General features: G+C 38.3%; 1 protein-coding gene across 1 annotated transcript; it reads right to left on the bottom strand.

Annotated features, from left to right (window-relative positions):
* Nucleotides 1–1,393: 1,393 nt before the first annotated feature.
* slc35c1 (solute carrier family 35 member C1) lies at nt 1,394–9,280 on the bottom strand. The gene is made up of 3 exons (XM_011487543.3): nt 9,073–9,280; nt 7,739–8,250; nt 1,394–3,109 (listed from the first exon to the last, which is right to left on the bottom strand). The coding sequence occupies exons 1-3, from the start codon at nt 9,141–9,143 to the stop codon at nt 2,529–2,531; spliced, it is 1,164 nt and encodes a 387-aa protein (XP_011485845.1). The 5' UTR covers nt 9,144–9,280; the 3' UTR covers nt 1,394–2,528.
* Between the last annotated feature and the right edge of the window lie 16,289 nt (nt 9,281–25,569).

Genomic DNA, 25,569 nt, shown 5'->3' with positions numbered 1-25,569 from the left:
TTCATATCGACAGGGACTTTCCGCTTAAGCAGGTAAAACAACATTCAGCCATGTTTATAAGATGAAGCTGTTCCAAACTCATTCTTGGTCACTTTTGGAGGTTAAATTCAAGCACTTTCATGGTTCATTTAAAACTTTTTCTATGTAGAGTTTGAGGTAGAACATGTTACTCAAAATGCCTGTAGAGATAATTATCAGGGTTGAAGTTTAGGCCAACGAACTTTGTCCTCGAGACCTACAATTGCTAGGATCAGATTCTGGTTAACTGAACCAACCTGATCCAGGTCAGGCTAGAAAGTGGAGATGGGAGTGTTGAAAGGACGAGGGTTGGGCAGCGAGGAGCAACGCTGATGGTTTTCCTAGAAATGGCTTTAAAATAAGAAAAAGTATATCACTTGTCTGAAGTAAGAAACTTTTGAAAAATTCTTGCATGCTCCCTGATTAAATCTACGTTCTGTTGTCTGAACCTCTTTCTTTGTCCCAACCCTAATGCTTAATAGGACTTGATAGCAAAACTATGATTTTATTCTTAACTTTAAATTGGTTACAGACAGTTTCTCTGCTCTAAATCACTTAAATGTAGCGCAAAAAATGCTTTATTACAACAAAACGATTTTTTTTCTTAAATATCAACTCTTTAATGATCTTTTCTTTTATTCGTTTTCATCCAGAATCATCTTTTTACACACCTGCGTGAACTACCATGGCTGTTTAGAGCAACCTTCCAACACCTAAAAAGCCATGCGGTTTAATGTTGTCCGGACAACAACCCATGAGGAGCCACAACGTCTCACCTACCCCTTTAGAAATAAACATTGATATGTAATTTTGTTATTACTATTATGATAAATCTATTGTTCCTTTTTGCCTGAATAAAACACAAGATAATTTTATTTCAAAACACGAAATAGTTTATAACTTTTGACAGTGGTGGACATGACTCCCTTTCAAAATAAAAGACACCCTGTGTCACATAGGATCCTCTCACTGCAGCAAATGCAGTAGTAGGTAGTGTAATGTCAGCAGTGGCTAAAAAAATAAAATCAAAAAACTTTAGATGGTGTATCTTAGCATTGAAGTTCAAACATTCAAAAGAATTCATTTAAATCAGAGCTAATTAAATGAACTTTTACATTATTTTTGGACTATATGACAAACTTAAAATCTTTGAATTTAGTTCAGTAATAAAAAGTCCACCTTATAATTTACTGTGCCTTAAGTATTAATTTCTGGTTGTGTTTACTGACCTCAAGTTGAAATTTTTTTGTGGGGTACACGTCACTCAAAAACCTGTTAACATTTTCCACTTTAGTACAACAAAGCTACACGGCTCGATGGATTGTTGGACCATTTCAGCCACCGTAGGCAGGAGCCTAGCAAAGGCATACAACAGTTTGTGGTATAAAGTTTGATTTATTTTTGGTTTTTTACGTAATTTGCAGTTTAAGTCAGAAAAATTGTACTTTCTAAAATGTAAAACATTCAATGCTTCTTTAATCAAGAAAGCCTCGATGGACGGGTCAAAGAGTCACATGTTGCTTCAGAGCCTCTGGTTTAGAGAAAACTCTAAAGATACCAAATGAGTTCATTAGGCAAAAGCAGATTTCTCACCAGTTTTCACATGAATGTGAGAAGACACCAATGTCTCCAATAAGGCTGATTACCATTTGTTTAACAAACAGATAAAGCTACACAAGTAAAAAAAAATGAAGAAAACTCTAGAAAATATAAAAACTACAGTTAGCTCCCTTCACACACACAAAAAAATTGGACATCAATATATTCTCTTTATGACAATTTCCTCAATTTGAGTAAATATTAACAACGTATCGTATTTTCTGCACTATAAGGAGCACTTCATTTATTAAAAAAAAAAAAAAGGGACAGTATCCCTTATAATCCAGAGCACCTTATATAAAGGTATATTACAGTTGTGCTCAGTGATGTTGAAATGAATTTGAGAGATTCACGGCACTCTGTAAAAATGTTTGGTGTGCTAATGTAGCTAACATGTAGCGGTGTCAGATGTGTGATTTTTTTTTCTCACATTTGTAAAAAGTTTGGGAGTTGGCGTAGTAGTGGTAATGTTTTTTAAGAGTTTTTTTTTTTTTCTAACATGTTACAAACCAGGTTGAGAGTTGCAGGTATTGTGAATATGCTAACATGGCTAACGTGTAGCGTGTTACTGGGTTACTGTGAACGCAGTTAATACATTTAGACAGACTGACGGACTTGTCTCTGACTGTCTTGCTTAATGCGCCTTAGATACAACACGAGTTCAAACCCAGACCATTCATTGAAAAAGCAGCTTACAATCTGGTGCACCCTGTAGTGCAGAAAATACTTTACTGTGAATAAAAACATCCTCACCCAAAAAGGACGCATTTGTGTTCAGTACATTTTGAAGGAAACCCTTTCGAAAGAAACAATGCGAGAGCATTAATAGTTTAAACCCGTTGATAAAACCCACAAACCCCAAACACAGTCGCATGGTAGGAGCTAGAACCTCCCCAGCTGAGTAGCAGCTATTATACGCCTGCATCCCCCTTTTCCCCCTGCAGCAGCTTTTCCTTGTCTGGCTCCTGAGGCGCCTTGCGAGTAGTCTTCTGCATTTCCCGACTTTTGACCCACGTGTAGGCCGACGAGCCCCCGAGAACCATCATGTTACTGGTCCACCACAGGAAACTCTTACTGGACGAGTTGTACACCACCGCGATGACGGTCTGAGCGCAGGCCTTCGCCGTTCCCGACACATTGTGAGTGAGCGGGCTCGTGAACTTGATCTGGAGGCCGGTGACGTAACCGATGGCGAAGCCGAAGACCCCACCCACGGTCATCATTCCCCAAAACTTAAGGTCAGTCAGCCTGTTGAATCTGGACAGTTGGCCCAACTCCCCGAACACGAGGATGAGCGGGATGAAGAGGAGGCACGCGTTGATGTTGTTGTAGTAGGACAGCTTCCAGATGCTTCCATCCACAGCAGGCATCACTTTCTTAGTGTAGATGGCATTCAGAGAGACACAGGCACTCGCCAGCACGCCGAAAAACACCCCTGACCACGAGAGGGACCCCGCCAAGCCTTCTTGGTCCACACCGAGCCAGAATCCCCCTACAAGAAGAAAATATTAGCAGATGAAACATCGTATGTTTGATTTTTCTACATTTGACAACAATAACACAATTTTAACAACCTGTTCCTCTTTAAATATGAAAACTTAATTCATGTCTAAAATTTCATTGCAAAAATAAAATCTACATGACTATTCGTAACAATAAAATTGGTGTCTGTCAAATGATTTTTTTTCATGCAGAGAAAGACTGGCAAACTACTACGACGGAGTATTAGGGCCACCAAAAAAAAAAAATTAGAGCCACCCAAAAAAAAAAAAAGTAAAATTAAGATTAGAGATAAAAACTCGTAAATTTAGGAGAAAAAAAGTCGTAATTTTAGGAGATTACAGTGGAAGTGAGCATGCAGAGCAGCAGGTGAACGCCGTGCAGCAGCAGAGCAGACCGACTAAACTTTGTTGAACAGGTGAGCTGAATGTTTATTGATAACGTTCCAAATGTCTGGAAGGTCATTTGTTTGATTTACGATTCATTAAAGTTTTATTTATTGATGGTTGGTTTGCAGGATCTCTGCAGCCCGATGAAGCCGTCGTTGGTGTCCCTGCAGCTGTTCGCTTGAATCCTTTCTTCACCAAAGACAAGACTCTACGTCTGTGTGACGCTTCCGTCACACAAAAGGAGGAGCACTTTTTTTTGGCATTTTCAACGTTCCAAAGCTAATATAAAACACTATTTTCATTCCTCTTTATTGTTTTATGCTGAAACGGGACATTTCATCTGCAGGAGGGGGCGTTTGTAACACTGTTTACTTCCGCATTGGTGTTGGGATGACAGGTTCATGACGTAATGAGACAAATGAAGTTCAGGATATGTGAATGAAAAGGAGAATAAAGGCTGCAGCGATTGTCTACACCCAAACGTGTCTCTGAGCTCCTTATTTTACATATTAAACTCCGCTTTACTGACACTGAACCCCGGAAAGACTGCTACACGGAAAATAATCTGATTTTGAGTCGCCAAAAGGTTCAGAATCTCTTTGTTTTAAACCTATAATAATCCGGAAATGAAGCTTCACAAAAGGCTCCACATACTTCATCTTCAAGCTAGGTTCCGATAAACGGACCACTTCGGTGTTTTTTCCTTAATCTACGACTTTTTTCTCGTAAATTTATGAGATTTTAAGTCGTAAATGTATGAGATAAAAAGTCGTAAATTTACGAGTTTTTATCTCCTAAATTTACGAGATAAAATCTCGTAATTTTACTTTTTTTTTTTTTTTTTTGGTGGCTCTAATTTTTTTTTTTGGTGGCCCTAATACTCCGTCGTAAACTACAGAGTGACAGCAATGAAACAGATGACAGGTGTGTAAAATCAATAAAATATCAATAAAAAGACCACTGTATAATTTACAGTAAAATTCTGGCAAACCCAGCTGCCTTTTTTTTTTTCCATAAAATGCATGGTATCACGCATGTCTTTGCTAAATTCATCGTATTTTTAAAGGGCGAATGCATTTTTTAAAGTAAAAATTTAGAATATCACCCAAGAAAAATTCTGAAATATTTTTTTCCTTTATATGGTTAAAAGTAACAGATTCTGGCAACCCCCGATGTCATTTTATACCATTTAAATTATTGAATGTCTTTGCTAACTCCATAGTGTTACATATGTTTGTTTTTCTGCAGTCCTTTTTGAGAAGAATTTCCAGTGCTTACTGTAAAAAATACTGTTTTACTGCAAAAATGTTAAAAGTAACACCTACATTTTTACAGTAAAATTTTGGCAAACCCAGCTTCCAGTTTTTTATCATGTTAAACATGCATGTTGATGCATTTCTTTGCTAATTTCGTCGTATTATATTGCATTTTTAAAGGGTAAAACATTTTCTCCTGACAGTAAAAATCCACAATATTACTAAAGAACAATTCTTAAATTATTGTTTTATGCTTAAAATAGTTGAAAGTAACCGGTTTTTACAGTTTCTGGGGATCTCAGATGTCACTTTTTTATTATCAAAATGATTGCATGTCTTTGCTAATTCCATAGCGTTGCATAGCATTTTTAAAGTAAGAATTAGAAATTCTACCGAAGAACTGGAAAAAAAAAAACATATTTTGCTGTAATATTGTTTAAAGTAACGCCTTAATTTTTATAGTGAAATTCTGGCAACCCCAGCTGCTATTTTATACTGTAACAAAAGGTATTTATTTGATAATTTTGTTGCATTGCATTTGTATGGTAAAAAATTGGGATTTTACTCAAGATCTTTTTTCTTTTACCATCTTCTTCCACTTTCGGCTTCTCCCATCAGGGGTCGCCACAGCGAAAGAGTCGCATGGTAGATTTGGCAATGTTTTACGCCGGATGCCCTTCCTGACGCAACCTTCTCAAACCGGGCTTGGAACCGGCAGAGGTAGAGAAGGGAACAGGGAGCAGCCCGGAGTCGAACCCTGGTTTCACGGACGGCAGGCGCCGCAAACCAGCACGAGCTAAACCGGCTCCCATTTTTCTTTTACCATAATATTGTTTAAAATAACATCTTATTTTTTTACAGTGAAAATCTGGCAAACCCAGCAGTCAGTTTTGAATAGTAAAATTTAAAATATTTTTTACAGTGTAGAACGATATAATATTAATTGCAACAGGGAACAGAGAAACTTTTGGCAGATATTTTTGTTTTTTTCTAAAAAAAATTTGTTTTTCTTTCCCTTTGAAAATGATGATACTTTAAATTTATTGTTCCCCTATAAAGATTTCTCTTTTTGGCTGCAAAACATTGTTTTTCCACTGCATTGCTAGAGGAAATAAATGCTGCAGCCTTTAAAATGATGCCAAAACATTTATATAGCAAGTGGTAATCTTTTTTCACCATCAGATCAGAAAAATACTTTTCCAGACATTGTATTTTGTTAGAAGAACACAATTCAGTGAGTGCAGGATTGTGTAATGATTGTGTAATGTTGGGTAGTTTTATGGATTGCTGTTGTGTTTGCCATTTAAAATAAAGGAAAAAGCAAATACAGATTTCAGGTAAGCCTGTCTTCCTGACAATAGCAGATGTCGACCGAATGAGTCAGGTGTTCGTGTTAGCGGTGACCTGAGCACTGACTGTAAATGAGAAGTTGACTTTGTGAGTTTGACGTCACCCATAGAAAAATGGCGAAATTAAGTCGATTCAGATGCCATTTCTTCTGCAATATGTGCATCGCCACGATGGAGCCAGACATTGTCAGTAACCAGCGATTCGTCTGAGTTTGTGAGACAACATGGAAACCACACTAACCAATCAGGAGTGAGGTTGTTGGAAAGTCACACCCATTCCATGTGAAACAGGCTCAGGAGTATCTGTCAAACACTTCAAACGTGAGACCACGTTCTTTAAGGCATCTGATTGGCCCGTTCATACTTGCACTACAGATCATGAAAAATAACACAAAGATTAGCAAGAAAACATTAAAAAAGGCATCAGATCAAGAATGGTTATTCTGACGAATAAAATGACTGAATAACTGGCGTTTGTTTATTTCTCTGTAGAAGTCAGCTTTTTGGAGCCAGCGGGTACTTCCTGTTCAAAATGCTGAAGGGAGGGGTCACTCAGTCCAGTTTTAATATACAGTCAATGCGAAGTGGACCATAAGACCCCCCCTACCTTCCAAATAGGAAGTACGCGCTAGTCCAAAATCTTATAGGATATAACTACTAAAAAACGATATAGTGCAGGATTATGTAATGCCCTGGATTGTTAAAGCAAGTTGGAGACCATAATCACTACTTTTTCTTTTAAACGGCGAATATGATGTCATCGATTTCATGAAGTTAATTGATATTATTTGTGACAACCATTTATGAATCCAGAGTTCTGAAGATGAACATGTTGATATTTTTTTTTAATACATAAAAATACATTTTCTTTACAAAATTTGTTCAAACGCAATGCATTGGTGTCTATTTTCAACAAAAATTGATGCACACTGGTTTTTTGCAGAGACTTCTGGGAAATTTTAAGGGCACTGGATTTTGGAATTGTAGATTCGGACAGCACTACAAAATACCAAACGCACTATATAGAAAGTAGGGAAGGAATTAAGACATAGCTGTTGTTTCTTTATTGAAGTCTATGGCTATTACTCATAATTTGTCAGAATAACCATTCTTGCTCTACCACCCGTTTTTACCATGTTCTTGCTAATCTCAATTTTTTCTTTTTTAGTAGTGAAAGTTATTCAAGTTATAAACTAACAATCAGATGCCTCAACAAACGTATGTGGTCTCCTGTTGAACCTTTAAGGCGTTTTACCGACAAATTCTCCGTAGCCTGCTTTCAAGTGGTAGGGGTTTGGCCTGTCAACAAACTCTTCTATGGTTGGTGAGAGTGATTGCCATTGAAATGTTGACACGGACCAATCACGACAATGCAACGTCCTTATCTCGAAAAAAAAAAACGTCGACTTAATTGACTAATTTTGCAGGAACCGGAAGCAAGTCATTTTCTTATGGGTGACGTCACACTCAGTCCAGTTCTCATGTACAGTCAATGGGCATTACATCTAATAATACAAAGACCTGGAAAGCAAAACCCTTTTGCCTATTGGATAATATTGCACCCATAATAGTAGTGGACAAGAACGAACCAGTTTCCTTCATGTGATCCTGGTGAAAAGTGACCTACCCAGAATGATTCCACAGCAGACGAGAGCCTGCAGCGACGTGGATTGCTTCAGGATGATGAAAGATAGCAGCACGTTGAAAACCGTGCTGAGCGAGCGGCCGATCGTGTAGAAAGCCACCCCGACATATTTTAGACACAAGTTGTTGAAGGTGATCATTCCGATGAAGACGATGGACAACGGCAGGACTTCTCGGGACGTCTTCAATTGAAAGTTGACAGCAGGGACGTTGACAAAATCCGGCTTTATCATTGACAGCAGCTGCATGAGTCCGCACAGTCCGACAGAAACCAAACACTGGTAAAAAGTGACAAACAGTGGGGCGTTCAAGTCTTTGTTGTCCAGCAGGTAACTGTTGAGGAACACCATTGTTATTGAAATGAACCAGTAGAGTGCAACCACGGCGGCTATTTTGGTAGCGCGGAGCACGAACGGCTCTCCGTGATCCTCGTCGACCATTGTCTCCGCTCCAGTGATTGCCATCTTCAAAATACCGGACCGCTTCAGCTGTGTCCTGTTCATAATCAAACATAAGAGAACCACATTCAGGATCCGGAAGGAAGAAAAACAAAAGTGCAAGGGAAGAAGAGGATGTGCGGAACTGTTGATTTGTTTTCTGTGTATACACAGACTTCCGATGGTTTTCTTTCAAGATAAAAGCCCAAACGGAAATAGCAAACCCAATATGTTTATCTAATTCCTAAAACGTTATTTGTACATACAGTCTCCTAGAAATGTATTTGATAGCAATATTGGCCCAAAAAGTAACAATATTTTGAAACAAAAGGCAAAGAAACACGTCTCACCACGTGAACGGAAATGAACCGGAAGTAAAGTGTCTTTCCTCCCTTAAATTGCAAAGGATATCGGACGATGAAAAAATAATAAATTATAGACCGTAAAATATTATGTAAAAAGATAAAATCAACAACAGAACAATGTTACAGTTATTATCCTACAATTTTGGGCAATGGGAGATTATTAGCAAGATGAAAATTTAAAAAAAGTATCTAATCTAGGAACAAAAAAAATAATAAAATGGGCAGTGTGTAAAAAAACTAAGTCATAAATTCAGCAATACAAAATAAATTCGTTGTTAATTACTAATGAAAGTAGGCATGTGCATAATTCTAAAAATATATTTACTACTTTAAGACTTGCAGGCCAGGATTTTCCTAAACTAGCTAGTGTTAAGCTAACTTTTTGTGCTGAGAGAAACATTTCCCAGCAGTTCCTTGTTTACTCAGACCCACATGAAATGCGTTTTCTTAAACTCTACTTTGACTTAAAGTGATAGAAAAGCCAACTACACAAACACAAGCTGTACATTTCATACCTCGATTTCTCAGAAAATCCGTTTCTATCATGGGTCAAACGTTCTCTTCTGTTCAACGTCAAATGCCACATAATACACCCACTTCAAAACGTTTCAGCTCTTGCTGGTGCTCGACACTCCAGAATGACCTGTATTTCTGGTTTTGTTCATTGGTCTAATTTCCTTTGAGCGATGGTTCATAAAGCACATCAGAAGAAGTGCTCCTTCTTCCTGTATAGCAACACTGTTGGTGGAAGCAAAACGAGGACAGTTTTTTTTTTTTTTTTTTAATGCTAACCAAATTATCCAGTATCAAAATAAGAACTCACATTTGTTATATTTGAAAAGTATGACTAAAACAAAGAGGGGATGAAAAGATGCTGCGTTAATCGGATTATGTGTTACGTTATTTAAAGATGTACATAAAATATTTTATTGTTTTATTCTAAACCCATTTTTGTCCCTTTTGGGGTCACAACCAATCCCGGTCACTCTGGGGTGAAGCTACACCCTGGACAGATCGCCAGTCTGTTGCACACACCCACACACACACTGACACACCAAGGAACAATTTAAAATATAACCTTAAGCATGTTTTTGGACTGGGAGGAAGCCGGAGTCCCATGAGAAAACCCACGCACGCACAGGACAACATGCAAACTTTTTATTGTTTGCGTAAAAAAGCCCACAGGTAAATGATCAAATTTTAAACCCCCCATCCAGACATTAGGGTCAATAAAGAATGTAAGAAGAGCTTCTTGTTGTTACTAATTCTAATATTCTTGCAATTATTTGACTTTTTTGCATCTTAAAATACATATAAAGGTTCTCTTAGAATGGGCAGCAGCTTCTCTTTGTGAATTCAGGCAGTAGGTGGCAGCAAAGTCTCTGTTTTTGAAGCAACCGGTTGTGTCAAAAAATAAAGTGCACATAAAAAAAACATCTGCAAATATATCTATGTATTTGACAAAGAAAAGAGGAATAGAAACTATCCTGCAATTAATTACCACAACCTTTTTGACATGCATGAGTCTAAAAAAATCAGCAAAAAACTTTCTTTGTCAATAGTTTGTTATTGCCGTGTTTTATTCTTTGCATTATGGGAGTTGATGCATTTGTTAGTTCAGCTAAACTTGCAAGGGAAGTTCTTAGAATAGAGTAACTGATCTCAGCACGGACAAAAGGTGGCGCAATTTATAATACGGCACTCACAACATCCAACCTCTCACTGTGAAGTAGCCACAGGAGTCTTAAGCCTCATACAAGACTGTGGGTTTAACAGCCACACATCCACCGATCTAGGGGCAGAGCAGAAAAGGCTATCATAGGGTTTGAAGGGGAAGCAGTGTCCTTGTTGCCAACAGTTCCTTTAAGATCTGCCTTTCTAACCGTGACCAGCAAAAAACATGTTCAAACTCAGCTTACATAACATAGCTGCGATTGAGATTCAAAACTGAACAGCAATATGTTTATGAAGGAATGACAAACGCATTATTAATTCATATATTGAAATAGTAAAACCATAAAATATGTTTTATATTAGGGATCATCAAAAAATATTTAAGCTCAAAAAGGGATCCTTCCAAGTACCCTAGATTTTCCGCACTCTAGGGTTCACTGAATTAAAAGGTAGACTGTCAATTCATGGTCAATTTGCAAACTTATGTCATACATAAGGAACACCGAAGTATAAATTTCACACCCAAATGTGATTCGTGCAGCAAATTTGCGTCTACAGGGCAATTTCCCTTCCCTTTCGCCTGTCCATTAATTTATTCCTTAAGCTTGACGCCCCGTCAAGCCTGATCGCCACATGGAGCGGTGTCTGTGTTTGTCTCATTTACAATGCATGGAAGACATGGATGATGTTGAGAGATCAGATTTATTTATTTGGAAGAGCTCTACAAAAATATTCGTAATGATCACGTCTCTATGTTTGCATTCCTACGGTTATTCAGAGACTATCCCGGTACGGTGAGGTTCACTGCCACTGAAGTGTCTGAAAGATGGCCGCTTCCACGGTCTTTTCCATCTCTCTCTGACCGAGTTTGAAGGTTTGCTGTCCCGCATTAACCTGAGAGGGAAAAAATAAGTTCAGTAGGCTCGAGGAGGCACGCTCCCCATCTCTCAGCAGTTTCCTGTCCGGCCGCCAGTTTGCCTCCCGGGAGTGATCACCATCGTTCTAGCTCCATCTGCCCTGCGGCAGACTGTCTAGGGCACATGTGTCAAACTCAAGGCCCGGGGGCCAAATGTGGCCCTCCATATCATTTTATGTGGCCCCCGAGAGCATAAAAGTTTTTCATTTCTTAAAATAAAAAATAAAAATTGGTGTGTATTTATTCATATCTAGAGGGAATCTGACTTGAAATATCAGATTGGGCAACTATACATGAGGACTTAAACACTGTCCATCTAACCTAACCTGACAGAATCAAATTTAAAAGGATTTATGCTAGAGTTACAAGCAAACAGATGTTTTCTATGCAACTGTAATTGTCACTTTAAAAAGTTACAATAAATAAATAATTAGTTGTTTAACATTAAGGAGTAGTTACATTTATTTTTCATTACATTTAGTTACATGTATAAGTTATATCCGGCCCTTTGAGGACAACCACTAGACTGATGTGGCCCTCGGTGAAAATGAGTTTGACACCCCTTGTCTAGGGTGTACCCACCTTGCCCAAATCGCACCGCTCAAATTGCCAGACCTTCGCACTGCACCCATCGTTCTGCCACGCGAATCACATTCAAGTTAGAGTATTTACAATACCTGTAACTCCCAACCTTGTTTGCAACACGTGAATACCACCAAAAAAAACGTAACTGTGACTGTGAATATGCTAACTCCCAGCCTTGTTTGCAAAATATAAAAAAAAAGTGGTCAGACACCGCTATATATTAGCATATTTACATTTCTAAAGACTACTGTATACCCTTCAAAACAGTTTTTACATCATTGAGCACAACTAGAATTAATCCATATCTAAATAAAGCGCTCTGGATTATGAGGCATAATGTTTTTAGGGTGCCTTATAGTGCGGAAAATTAAGTAAATTGTGACACTTGGAGGAAAGAAAGTAGTTTTTAGTGACTAGACTGATTATAATCTCATTGTAGCTTAAACAAATTACAATAAAATAAATCTTGTTATGTCATTCAGGTATCATTAATACAATTTTTGAAAACGGCTAAAACAAACAAACAATCTAAACAACATGTCAGCATAATGGATGCTTCCCAGGCTTTACAATCAGTTGTCTGGATACATCCAGTCTGCGGTTGCTTAAGGACGGCATCTGGCTGTCAAAGTTAACCCCAACCCTGTTCTTTTTGCCAAAGTAACTTCTGAAAAAAAACGTATGGTGTGTGAAAAATGACAACATTAAAGATATATGTATAAGTAAATTATGCTTTCCGTTGATTGTGGAGTTCAAACCTGTAACGTTTCAGATGTTAGCATTGCGCTTTTTAAACCAGAAAGAGTTGATCTGATTGAAAACTAACCTGAACTTGAACAAACCTGAACTTACCCACTGAAAGATGCGCTGTCTGTATGTCCATGTGCTCTTGCAGGGAATCCCATCTAATTAAACAGCTCTGATGCTGCCTATCTTAGATTTTAATTTGATTAATGATCCATACATTTTAAATTGATCACCCTTTAACTGATATTTAGAGAGAATAAAGTCCCTAAATGTCTGTCACTTTTCTAAGCATTCCAAATAATAGTGAGGTAAAATCTATAGCACAAGATTCTAATGTTAGACAGACAAAGTCTTGGCATAACTGTCTGAAAAAACATAATTGTTTTTAGTATTTTTTTCATTGTTGCTACAGGGAGAAGGCTATTGTCTATAATGAGATCAGAGGACTGAGTCCAGGTAATCAGTAAAAGCTACTGGAACCAAAAGATGAGATGAGCAGTGGCTTTCGTGTTTATAAATGCACTTGCAGGGGAGAAAATCTCCCATACCTGACGTTTTTACTGCCTGGGTTAATGTGTTCTGTACATCCTCAATTTTCCTCACCTGATTAGGTTTCTGTCAGAAAACACAAATATATATATATATATATATGTACATATACTGTATATATTCTCAGCAATCGGCATAGCTGAACCCGTTTCTACTTTTCATGAAAGGAATCATTCAAAACAACAACAGCGGCAAAAAAAGTCGGGATGAGAACTTCTGATTTTTTAGGGGGGAAAAGAACTTTTCCATTTTCGTTGAATAATGATTTTAAGAATATTGTTTGAGGACGGACGGATGACGTTGCGCTAATCTGGCACCCCAGATCCATACCAGGATAAGGCTAACAGATATTAGACTGGCGAGTGAGATCTTAGTGGTGCTTTGCAGTTCTTTCAGAACATGATCCTTCCTTGTGGACTAAAGCTATTCTCCTACAAACACTGATTTTTATGGCTTTGATTCTGCTGAGGCTGAAGCAACCACAGACTTCTGCCCGTGTAAGGTTTTTAGTGGTAAAGTTTTAGTATAAAAAACACATTAATAGATTAACAAATTTATTTACCGTATTTTTTGCACTATGACGTGCACTTAATGGCTTATTTGTTTTGTTTAAAGATCTTGAGAGTAACATGCGCTCTGACAAAATGTCTGTTTTTTTACAAGTTGCCAGTCATGCCTCAGCACTCGAGATCCACAGAAAGCAAATTTGACAACATCAAATTAAACACTTTTTTCGTGTTAACTTAATCCCAAAATCTAGTTCTGGTTTTCTATTTTTTTTTTTGCTATGTTACTGTGTTTTCTCAATCTTCTTTACATCCCATATTCAGACATGGTAGAGATAAGTTTCAGAGGTAGACTAGGACTTTATCAGGATAAAAGCAACTAAATGCTGCCTTTCACAGCCCATGTGTCAAAGAGCCTTTAGACAAGCCCCTAAATCCCATATTGTCCTAATGTGAAGAAAAAGCCGTGCATAAAGGTGTTGCTTGTGTATATGTGTGTAGTGTATGACTGGGTAAATGGTAAATGCAGTTGTAGTGCTGCAAAATGCTTAACAATCAGCAGGGCTGGATAAGTGCCTTATAAATGAAGTCTATTTACTATTTACCCATCTGCTCTATGAGCTAAGGTCTGTTAATGGATCCTTACGTTTAAGAATTTATTCTGCTAAAGCTGACCAGCATTTCAAACATATCTGCTGAGTGCATCTCGAGCCATTCCCTAAGGTGAGAAATGAAGTGAAAGCCCTTTAATTAAAGGGACACTGCTTTGGTTAGTGCGGCTCATAAAATATCCCAGCCTTATAAGACCAAAGAAGGGCATCCTCCTGAAGTGCTAAGACCATAAAACAAGAATGAGGTTTTTCTCTCTGAATTAAACAGCCCCACAGATCCAGTTACTATCCTTTAAGTTGTTCAGTATCCCTAGACCCTTCACTGTAGCTACAGAAAACACATTTGCTGTTTACATTCACAATTAATCTTCTTAAAAAAGATATTTTTGTTTAGCAAAGAAAAGACAGTTCCTTTGCAGAGCTGCAGCATGTCAGAAGTGAACATGTTTGGGCTGCCAGAGTTTCCAATGCATTTCTTTGGTCACATGCATTCAGATGCAGCTTGTTCATGTGCACAGCAGGCATTTCTGTGGGCGACTTCACACAAATTCCTGCCAGAAAAAAATAGTCCAAGGGCAGCCATAAAAGTTGACTCTGTGAGCCAGACAGAGCGTAATCTACTGTTCTTTGTTCACACCTCTTTGGAGAAGTATACAGCTTTCTCTCAAACCCTATTTTACCAGTCAACAACTTGCTTTATTAGTTCTACCTTATTTCTTCGCTTTCATATCACCTGATATTGGGTTGATGCAGGATTTCTAACTAACCATAACCCACTAATTTAGAATCTGAAGACATCTTTTCTGACACTGCCTTCCTTCCAGGCACCAAACAAAGGTTAACATTCAGAGAGCAAACCAAAAATCTAAGATAAATATGGAATCAACATAAAGAAAGTCAAATATGCAGGAAATGTTTCCTTTTTATGTAAAACATATTTTTTTATTAAAACTATTTTGTACTGAGATCCACAGGTTTTACTAGAAAACAAATCACTCATGGCAGGGGTGGGCAATTATTTTAACTTGCGGGCCACATTGGGTTTCTTAAATTCGATAGAAGGGCCGGATCAGGAGATGATGCGTGGAGTGAGAATGACATAACATGGAATGTAGATGAAAACATTTGGGTTTGATATTATATTCCAAAACAAAATATTCTAGAGTTTTCAGTTTTAACTTTTGTTCCCATTTTAGATCAATTTTTTACTGTGAAGCCCTTTGGTACCTTCAAGGAGTTGTAAAGTGCTGTATGAACGAAGTTTCATTCATTCATGATTCTTTTAATAAAATAAATAACATTATTTATGAAATAAAATTATGATCAAATAACATTAAGATTATCAAAGACAAAAATTCAGGAAAAATATACTGATGTGTTTAAAGAAAAACACACAAAAAAATAAATAAATGGTGGATCCTCTCCCGTCATAATCCTATAAAGACTTTGAGGGCTGCAGCACATCACGTCTCACAGTTTGCGCAGCTGCGCTGTGTCCTGTGTGTCTGTTTCTCATCCAGTAATAATGAAAAAGCAAATGTCTACGTTTCCTGCTCCAGCTACGAATATTTCTGCATTGCTTTTTCACCAGTACAGAGTTCCCTCCAATTATTGCAGGAGTTACGTTCTAAAAATAACAGTGATTGGTGAAATCCACTGAGTCAGATTACAGACGTTTATGGCAGTAAACCTCCTAACTGCCTAAATACACTTTTCTCACACAGATATGAACATTCTCTCTTGTTTAATTTCTCAAACTTTCATAGAAATTTGGTCCTGGATCTTAGATTGAAAACAAAGATCTGATCGATCACAGATTTCTGTAGATCTGTACAGGAGACGGACTATGGAAATTGATAGAGGTCTCCAGCCAATCAGGGCACAGAACAGGGTGCTGCACTGCATGATCGCTCTAAAAGAATGAGCTAAACTGGTAAAGATGAACTGCGACATAGAAAGTGAAGACTGTCTTCTGTTCTGATTGACAGAGATTTTTAGAGGGTTTCAGATCGGGACACAGACTGCAGAAGGGGGGAATAAAATGTCACGTCTTGATCATGTGGCCACATAAAAAAAACCAAAAACATGGGTCTCTGATATTGTTCAGTGGGCCGGATCAAACATGAAGGGGGGCCGGATCCAGCACGCGGGCCGCAGTTTGCCCACCACTGACTTGTGTCAAAGTTATCCAGCCCGCCGTGTAATTGTATCTGGCCTGCAAGATCATTTTGTATTGTCGTTAATAAAAGCCCGTATTTAGCATTGGTAACCCATCATGCAGTGATTAGGCAGCCTTGCCAAACATTGCCAGTTTCCTGTCCAACAGGTATGTTCTGCGCCTGCCAACAGAGAGCCTCTGCCGGCCCGGCTGCGTGGCAGAGAGCTACTGAGCTGTCCAGGCCGGCCCGCGTGCCTCCCTTGATTGGAAGCGAAAAGTAGGCATCCTGTTGACCCAGCCATCATACCACGGTGCCTGCTGCCGGGTCCACGGTTCCCACCTGAAAGATCCGAACCCACCCACCCAGGCACCAGTGTCCTCCAGAACCACTAGGCTTCAAGTCCTGCCCACGGATCAGAGGCCTGCGCGGCGTGGCGCACCACCCGTTAGAAACCCTGAGAAGGCAGTGGGGGGTGCTCGGGATCCAGCTCCTGGGAATACTCGGTTGATCCTTCCAATAGCATATGCTTGTCTCAAAGATTAAGCCAAAAAAAGAGAGAAAAAAGTATGGCACCAGATGTGGAGTTTTTCTTCCTCCTCATCTTCAGAAAGGTGTGAGCCTCCAGTGTCAGATTCCCAACTGTGAATGTCGCCTAATGTTTTCTCGGCTGAGCCAAGGTTGGTCGTTCAAAAAAGAATCACATATGATGACTAGGCAGAATCCTTTAACATTAAACAAATCTGTTGCAAATTGACCTTTTTGAATTTAATTATTTTACTAACCTGCTACACTTTTTTACCAACACTGCTACATTAATGGGGGGAGGAAACAACATCCCAATCCTTCATGATGTGGCCAAACTGTTATGTTTTTGTGGTGTTTTATCATATTCTTGCAAGGAGAGAACCTAGAAAAAAAACACAATGTTTGTAGTGTACCACAAAGATCACCACCACATTGCCCTATGGAGTAACTCATTGGTTTCAATAGTTGTAAAAAGGCTTGCATAGTTGCCTATAGCATATTTTTGTTTTCACTTCCCTGCTTCACTGCACAAGGGCTTGGTTAATTATCCTCTTTGCTTACAATAGTTCTCACAGCAGTTAGGAATGGGCGTAAAGTGGAGTGAATAAGTCATTCAGCTTACCGTAATCATTAAAAAAACCTTGTGTAGCACAGAATCATACTCTTGGGTTTGGTTTGTTTACAGTCGGCCCTGTCAGAGTAGTTTATTACCTCTTTTGTTTCTCCTCACCTTTCTGGTTTCCAATTCCTGAGTGTTTCTAAGACCCAAAGCTGGAAAACCTCAGCTAAAGGCCTAATATGCTGTTCAGTCTCTGACAAAAAGAGAAAATTCATTAAAATAAGAGAAACACTAAACTAATAAACAATCTGGATACAATGAATTATAATTATAAGAGCATACCGAAAAATATGTAATAACAGTTTGTTCCACACTATACGAAACACCAGATTATGAAAGGTCTATTTTAAAACCCATGTCATATACAAGGAGCACTGAACTATAAGGCGAATTAAACGAGAGAAGAGTCTGTCAGCCAGTCAGACTTTGTTGACTGCGTTCACAGTAATTCGTTTGTAGCATGCTACACATTAGTAACATTACAAACATTGGTCGCATTTGCGTATTTGCAACATCTCTAATTCCTTGTTTGCAATATGTCAAAAACAGACTGATATAACTAAAACAAATATTACTGTCACTATGATAACTCCAAACCTTGTTAGTAACACTTATATATATAAAAAAAAACAAAAAAAAAAACGCACCTCTCACCCTCCGCGGGTGGTTTCTCCTCCAAACTCGGGTCCTCTACCAGAGGCCTGGGAGCTTGAGGGTCCTGCGCAGTATCTTAGCTGTTCCTAGCACTGCGCTTTTCTGGACTGAGAGGTCTGAGGTCTTTCCAGGAATCTGTTGTAGCCACTCCTCCAGCTTGGGGGTTACTGCCCCGAGTGCTCCAATTACCACAGGCACCACTGTCACCTTCACTTTCCAGGCTTTCTCCAGTTCTTCTCTGAGTCCCTGGTATTTCTCCAGTTTCTCATGTTCCTTCTTCCTGATGTTCCCATCGCTTGGCACTGCCACATCCACCACAACGGCTTTCCTCTGTTCTTTATCCACCACTACAATGTCTGGTTAGTTCGCCATTACCATCCTATCAGTCTGGATCTGGAAGTCCCACAGGATCTTTGCCCTCTCATTCTCTACCACCTTTGGAGGTGTTTCCCATTTTGATCTTGGGGTTTCCAGTTCATATTCTGCACACATGTTCCTGTATATTATTCCAGCCACTTGATTGTGGCGCTCCATGTATGCTTTCCCTGCCAGCATCTTACACCCTGCAGTTATGTGCTGGATTGTTTCAGGCGCCTCTTTGCACAGCCTACACCTTGGGTCTTGTCTGGTGTGGTAGATCTGAGCCTCTATCGCTCTGGTGCTCAGGGCTTGTTCCTGGGCTGCCAGGATGAGCGCTTCGGTGCTGTCCTGTAGGCCAGCCCTTTCTAGCCATTGGTAGGACTTCTTGATATCAGCCACTTCAGTTATGGTCTGGTGGAACATCCCATGCAGGGGTTTGTCCTCCCATGAGGATCTGTCCTCCAGCACTGTATCCACTGCTCTCCATTGCCTGAGACATTCACTGAGCACATTGTCATTTGGGGCCTTGAGCTTGATGTACTCATGGATCTTGGATGTTTCATCCTGGATAGTGGCTTCTACGCTCACTAGTCGTCTGCCTCCTTCCTTGCGGCTACAAGGAAGGTCTTGGGTCTTATATATACTGGTGTTTATATATATATATATATATATATATATATATATATATATATATATATATATATATATATATATATATATATATATATATATAAAACACTGTTTATGTACTGATAAATTAAAAACTACAAATTGAGTACACAAGATACTATAGTGTTAAGGCATTATGTTATATACAAATCAGAAAACATTGACCATCGTACTCCTTGCTCTGCAGTAAACCGTGCAATGGGGGGAGAATGGCATTTCTAAACACTGCTGGCTTAGTTGGCTCTGATCAATTAGGCGGGAACTGCGGAGGCACGCGGGCCGATCCGGGCCTCAATAAACACTCCAGTGGGCTGGAGTGGTCTTCTGCGGGGGACTTGACATGCCATAGGGGAAGTAGCGACTTTCTGATGACAGACCGAATTTGCGCTCAGTGTATTTAAACATGCATGTGCAGTGACGTATGTATCAGAGGATGTTCGATTGGCCGTTCTGCATGTCAATCAAGTCAGGTACTTCTCTGAGAGGATTTTTATTCGCGGATGGATTTTTAGATGTATATTTTTATTTTTTGGGTTATTTATCTTTGTTGGCCTGCGATCTACCCCCACGTCCTTGAGGATAGACCGGTCGAACAAGATCGACGTAATAAGCATCCCTGCTCTGGATTATAAGGCACACTGTTGTTGTTTTGATATAAAGGGAAAAAAAAGATTTTTTAACCCTTGTGCTATCCTAGGCACTTTAACGTTGGGTCATCTAGACCCCACTAGACAGTGCGCTGAACCTTTTTTCTTCAATGATTTCTGATCTTCACTGCTGTCCATGGATTACATGAAATCTTTCCACCTTTGTCATGGTAGGGAGAACACGTCAAAGTAAGGGTGGGGTCATCTAAGATAGCACAAGGGTTACATGCACCCTCCAGTGTGGAAAATACAATACCTAAAATAAATGCCAAGATTTAATCACAGATGGATTTCAGTAAAGGTTTTGGAACACTCAGTTATTTTTGTGCATCCACCCAGTCCTGAAATAGTCTTCTCTATCAAAATACAGATAATTGGGGCAGACCTGCATCTGTGTAAGCTCACATTTACTGTGAATATACGTGTGTGTGTGTCTTGTAAACTCGCTCTGTAATGGAGTGTAATGGGGAGGCTGAGGCTGGCTGCCTAAAAAAGAAAAAGCTGTGCTCTCCATTCTCTCGTGGCCCGAGCGTTGTTTCTGCTGATGCGGTGAAATATTGATGTGGAATGAATTACCTTCTAATTAGACCGGCTGAATTAATCGGAAAGCGTTTAATTAGTGGAGTTTTCTTTTCAGTCTAGGGGAGGTTTTGATCTGAGCCATATGGTTTCTCCCTCTGATGCGTTATGGTTCATAGCCTCATAAATATGAACCACTTCTGTTAGCAGCCCTGATGAAAATGATTTTTCAAGGCAGAACATATGTGGTGTAATAGACCTGCCAGTATTGTGAAGTGATTGCAATGTTATTGTTTTAGCACTAAATATATATTTGTTTATTTATTTACACTGTTAGAAAGGCAAAGAATATGTTTGGTGGAAACCACTGTCTTTATGTGAGAACTGGACTGAGTGACCCCCTCCCCCCGGCATTCCAAACAGGAAGTACATGTTGGCTCCAAGAAGCCAAAATCCTTTAACCTTTTATAGAGAAATAAATAGTTAATACTCAGTTATTATGTTTGTCAGAATAACTATTCTTGCTCTGATACCTTTTTTAACATGTTCTTGCTAATCCTATTTAGTTTTCATGATATTCTTTCCTTGTTGCAAGTTATTCAAGTTATAAAATAGCCAATCAAATGCCTCAGTAAAACTATGTGGCTTCTGCTGGCTTCCACATTGAAGATGCAAAACATTGGACAAAATCCCTTGACCCTGCGTTCAAGTGGGGTGTGGACTTTGAACAATCTTATTTCTGATTGGTGACAGTGGTAGGCATAGAAATAACGAATTAGCCATTTCAGACCAATCACTGCTTACTGACGTTGTCTGGATCCAATATGGCATATGGCTAAAAAATGCAAAACGTTGGGTGTTCCCTGGTTCGTGGGGTACCTGGTTGCAGACAAGATGGGGCCCAGAAATCATTAGCCGGGAACGGAAAGACTACAGGGTTTTAGAATTAAAGCACCTTTTATTAAAACATTTTACTGTGAATAAACAGTAAATAAACATGAATGGTAAATGGGGCAAAATCTGTAATAGTTTTATTACTTTCAGAAAAGTTTAAAAAACAAAAGTGTTCAGATTTGTAAAACTGTTACACCATAGCTTTAGCTCAAGTGTTTACATTCCCTCAACAACCGTAACACTTAACGCGATCAAAAACGTGGCTTTGCGTTGGTATAGAGCTTTTTATATTCATATTGCTGAACACTCGCTTTAAAGTGTTCCTTACCTTAGATACGATAGATCGTTTGATGGATGGATGGATGCAATTTAGCTTAAAAATTAAAGAAGCAAAGTAGTAATTTGAGATTCCATGACTGTATTTTGTGTACAATGATAAAAACTACAGTATAAGAGACAGTGAATTTATTGATAAACTTTGTCTTCTTATTCATCAGTGATGGAATGTAATAGTGGGAATACCATTGGGCCATTTAAACTGAGCAGGTTGTGACAAATGTCACTTTGTCAGCTTTCTGAAGGTGTGGGCTTCCTTGTGGAAGGAGGTTCAAAATACTAAAACAAAAGTTCCTGGACACAGCATTTCTAATGTACATTTGAGAAAAAAAGATGAAATGACAGCTTTCCTTCCTCATGTAATTCTGTAATACAGGAAACTGTAAATAAACAGATACTTTTTTATTAATTTGATTATTTTATTCATTTTATGAGTTTATCTGTAACCAAATGGTTATTTAAAATAAAATAAAAACATTTTTAATCATATTGCACATAGTAAGGGATATGGATGTCCTTCAACGAGTAAACCCAATAGATATGCATGTTTGTGGATTTGATTTATGGGCTGATCAAAAAACAATCTGCCTAACTATGAGGCCATCAGAAAGGAGAGGGGTGAGGGGAATAAATATGTCAGAGCAGGCACTCATGCGTTTTACAACTCTGGATGTATTACAGAGGATGGCAGGGCATACAAAATATCAAATCTACACAATGAAACAACTGTATTAATGTCAATCAACATTTTGGAATAGAAACTATGCATTTTAACTCAATTTTTGGTCAATGCTTGTTTGAAATGAATAGTGGACAATATTTTAAAAATAGCCCTCAAAAGAGAACTTTTGACAAAACAGAATGAAATCTGTTGAATTAGAAAAAAAGTGAAATGGATCTGAGTGGTCCTCTAAACTGAAGTATGATACGTATTTCAGATGAACTGCTTGATAGGGATTTATAACCAAGACCAGAGTGGAGGTGGCTTGTACTTTCAAGTAGCTGCTAAGATGATGGGACATTTTGCTCTTATCAATTAATTTATATTGAACTAAACTATTACTCTTTGTTTTTTATTAATTACTGAAAAAAAGAGGAAAATGGTCATGTCAACCTTAATGAAACTTTCATGACAATTTTTTAATGGATTTACTTACACTACTCACAATAAGTTTGGGATATTGTTAAAAAAAAATAAAAAAAAAATAAACTTTATCGATGTCATAACATTGTTTGTTTCAATTCAATTGTTTTTGGATTGTTTTGGGGTGATAGACACACCTTTATTGGTCATTTCAAGATAATGGTCTCTATGTGTTCAGTGTGTCTGACTTGGGGCACATCCAAAAAACTGTCAAAGAAAAAAACTTCCTAATATGCCATCATCAGCTGCAGGTCCATTTACCAGATGTGAGGGATGCTAGGGTTTCCCGACAAACCATTCACAACCGACTCCACTGCTTGGAGTTGAATGACAGACAACCATTGCAGGTGACTCCACTGACACCAAGACACAGCCGTAAACGTTTGCAGTGGACCCTAGAACATGTGACCTGGACGAAGGTTCCCTGTGAAACAGAACTTGGACACAAACACTTCTGCAAACATGATTATATTCCCTATATAGCTAGGTAATTCATAAAACCAAATATGAGATAACTTATATACATTTTTCCAACATTTATAAATATCAAACTCATGAAAAATCCCTTTTCTAATTAATTATTAGTAAAATCAAAGATAACTTTTACATATTTCCTTAAAATTCAGACCAAATAGGAAAAGCAGTCATTCATGTAAATAAAGATATTCCTAACTTATTGTGAGTATAGTGTGAATGGATGAGTATTTCCGTTGTCCTATAGATTTTTATGAATGAAAACAAGCTTGATTTAGATGCCTTATCTTGGATATTTTGTAGAGTTCCCATTTGCATTTTTAACTGTTGCAAAGCTCAGGAGTACATTTACATAGAAACAAACAAGCTGACACATTTTTTGACCATGTACCTCACAGAACTGTCAAACTGGAAGTGTACGCATATTCTGTCACCAGTGAGTCAATAAGCCAAGAGAGAGGAGAATAATCACAGTTGCTCAGCTTGCCGAGGAAACACGGCTGTTTGTTTGATACCGAGATGTGTCTGTTTGCATTGCTGGTTTTATAACCATCACAAGTTCAGAAATGTGAATGACCTTTAGATTGTAGTGTGTAAAAATTCTTGCTCTATATTCTTTGGTTTTCATGCCATCTTGGTTTAAAAAAATGCAACATTTTAAAGGGTAGAATACAATTTACATTTGAATTCATTAATTAAAAGTAAAAAAGACTAAAATTAAGATTAAATAAATAAAGTAATAAAATGCAGGCCCAAGGCAAAACATCTATATTCTACTCAGGTGTCTGACAGAAAATGGGCTATAAAAAGGTTTAGTTTGGCTTTTGTTGTTACCGCCCAGAAAGCTGGACGAAAGGCTTGAGTGAATACCCACAAACCACTTTTGTTACCTGCTGATATCTGATTCTGATGCCTGAGCGAGGAAAGCGAATCATAAGCGAATCACGGCATTATTGCTGGCATTTGACACTTCTCAACCAGCCAGGAGATGTCACATAGCGGTTTGTGAGTCTGTCTCTTCTCACCATCGTATCTCATGGAGTTCGTCAAATCCTGGGTTGTTGATAATATAAAAATGATTTAAGAGTTACACTCATAGGTCTCATTAAAGAAAAACAACTTTCGTTTCCCCATTTAAAATTCTTATTCCATACATAAATAAAAAAAGACACTTTTGTCATCTTTATATTTGAGTGAGTCCCTAACAAATCATGAGCAAAACCTCAGCAGAGTCCTTCATCGATTGATCACAGTAACAACTAAACCTGCATTGTGCTTATTCAAAGGTAAAAGCCTGGTCTCTGCAATAAAAAAAATGGATTAAACAGTCTTTTTTGTTTTCTGACTCAATGTTAATGGCGGTAAAAGTATAAAGAAACCTATAGAAACAGATACCCAGAGTTCGTAACAAGAGTGAGGCGGTTCTTTCTTGTCATACAATAGAGAAAAGTGAGCAGCGATGTTATCAAACAAGGTCATATATTTCTGAAGCTAAATGGAGCCTGTCACTGGCTTACTAATAGACTCTTGACTAAAAAGGCTTGCAGACCAAAAGACTAATTCAATTCTAAATGGGCCCAGCAGCTCTCAAAATTATTATAAATCCTCATTTTAAATCCATTGTCTTTTTATTTTCAAAGACTTTGTATAAAGATGCTTTAACGTGAATAGTGTATATGCTAAGATGAGTGTGATTATTGTGCACAATTTGTTTCTACATTCATCTGGTGTTTGCATTTTGTCACCGAATTTCACTGCAAAAATAGACAAATAGCCATCATCATTCTGTGATAGAATAAATACCAGTCTCCAATAGCCGCCAGTCTCTAAGAAACACAGAGCCAGCTGCCAAATCTTTGAAATAAACGCTCACTATGCAAACACAATCTGCAGTCATAGGCCAAGTCCCCGTATTTGTAAGTGAAAAATATGTTGCTTGTACATCCACTTGTCAACTTGCAAAACATTAATAGCTTCATCGCTTTCCGCTGCGCTAGCTTTCTCACTTGGTTATCTGAGCACATTCGGTTAAGATAAATCATTTTAGATAATATAGCGTCATCTGATGGGAATCTATAACAGCCAGAGCAGGTTTAAGTAGAAGAAAAATCTTGAAAACCTATATAAACATATTATGAAGATGAAAAAATTGTACTTTCAACTTCGTGGTCAATGTTTGAGTACTTCCATATCGGCCATTTACAAAAAGCAGAATATGCATGTGCCAAATGCATGCTCGGCCTCAACCAATCAGAGTGGAGTTTTCTGTTCGGGTTGGTACAGACCGGTTCAGAGTCAGAATAAACTGTTCAGATGTGCTGTTTTAGGGAGACTGGAGTTGACTAGTGAGTGAAGCATAAATGAATGACACATAACTCACCTGAAGGGAAAAAAAAAGAAAATTCTGAGCCTAAATAAATAAAT

This window comes from Oryzias latipes, chromosome 3 (genome assembly GCF_002234675.1).
Source record: "Oryzias latipes chromosome 3, ASM223467v1".
NCBI lineage: Eukaryota > Metazoa > Chordata > Actinopteri > Beloniformes > Adrianichthyidae > Oryzias > Oryzias latipes.
The sequence above is the reverse complement of the archived record's forward strand: the minus strand, read 5'-3'. Positions and strand labels throughout refer to the sequence as shown.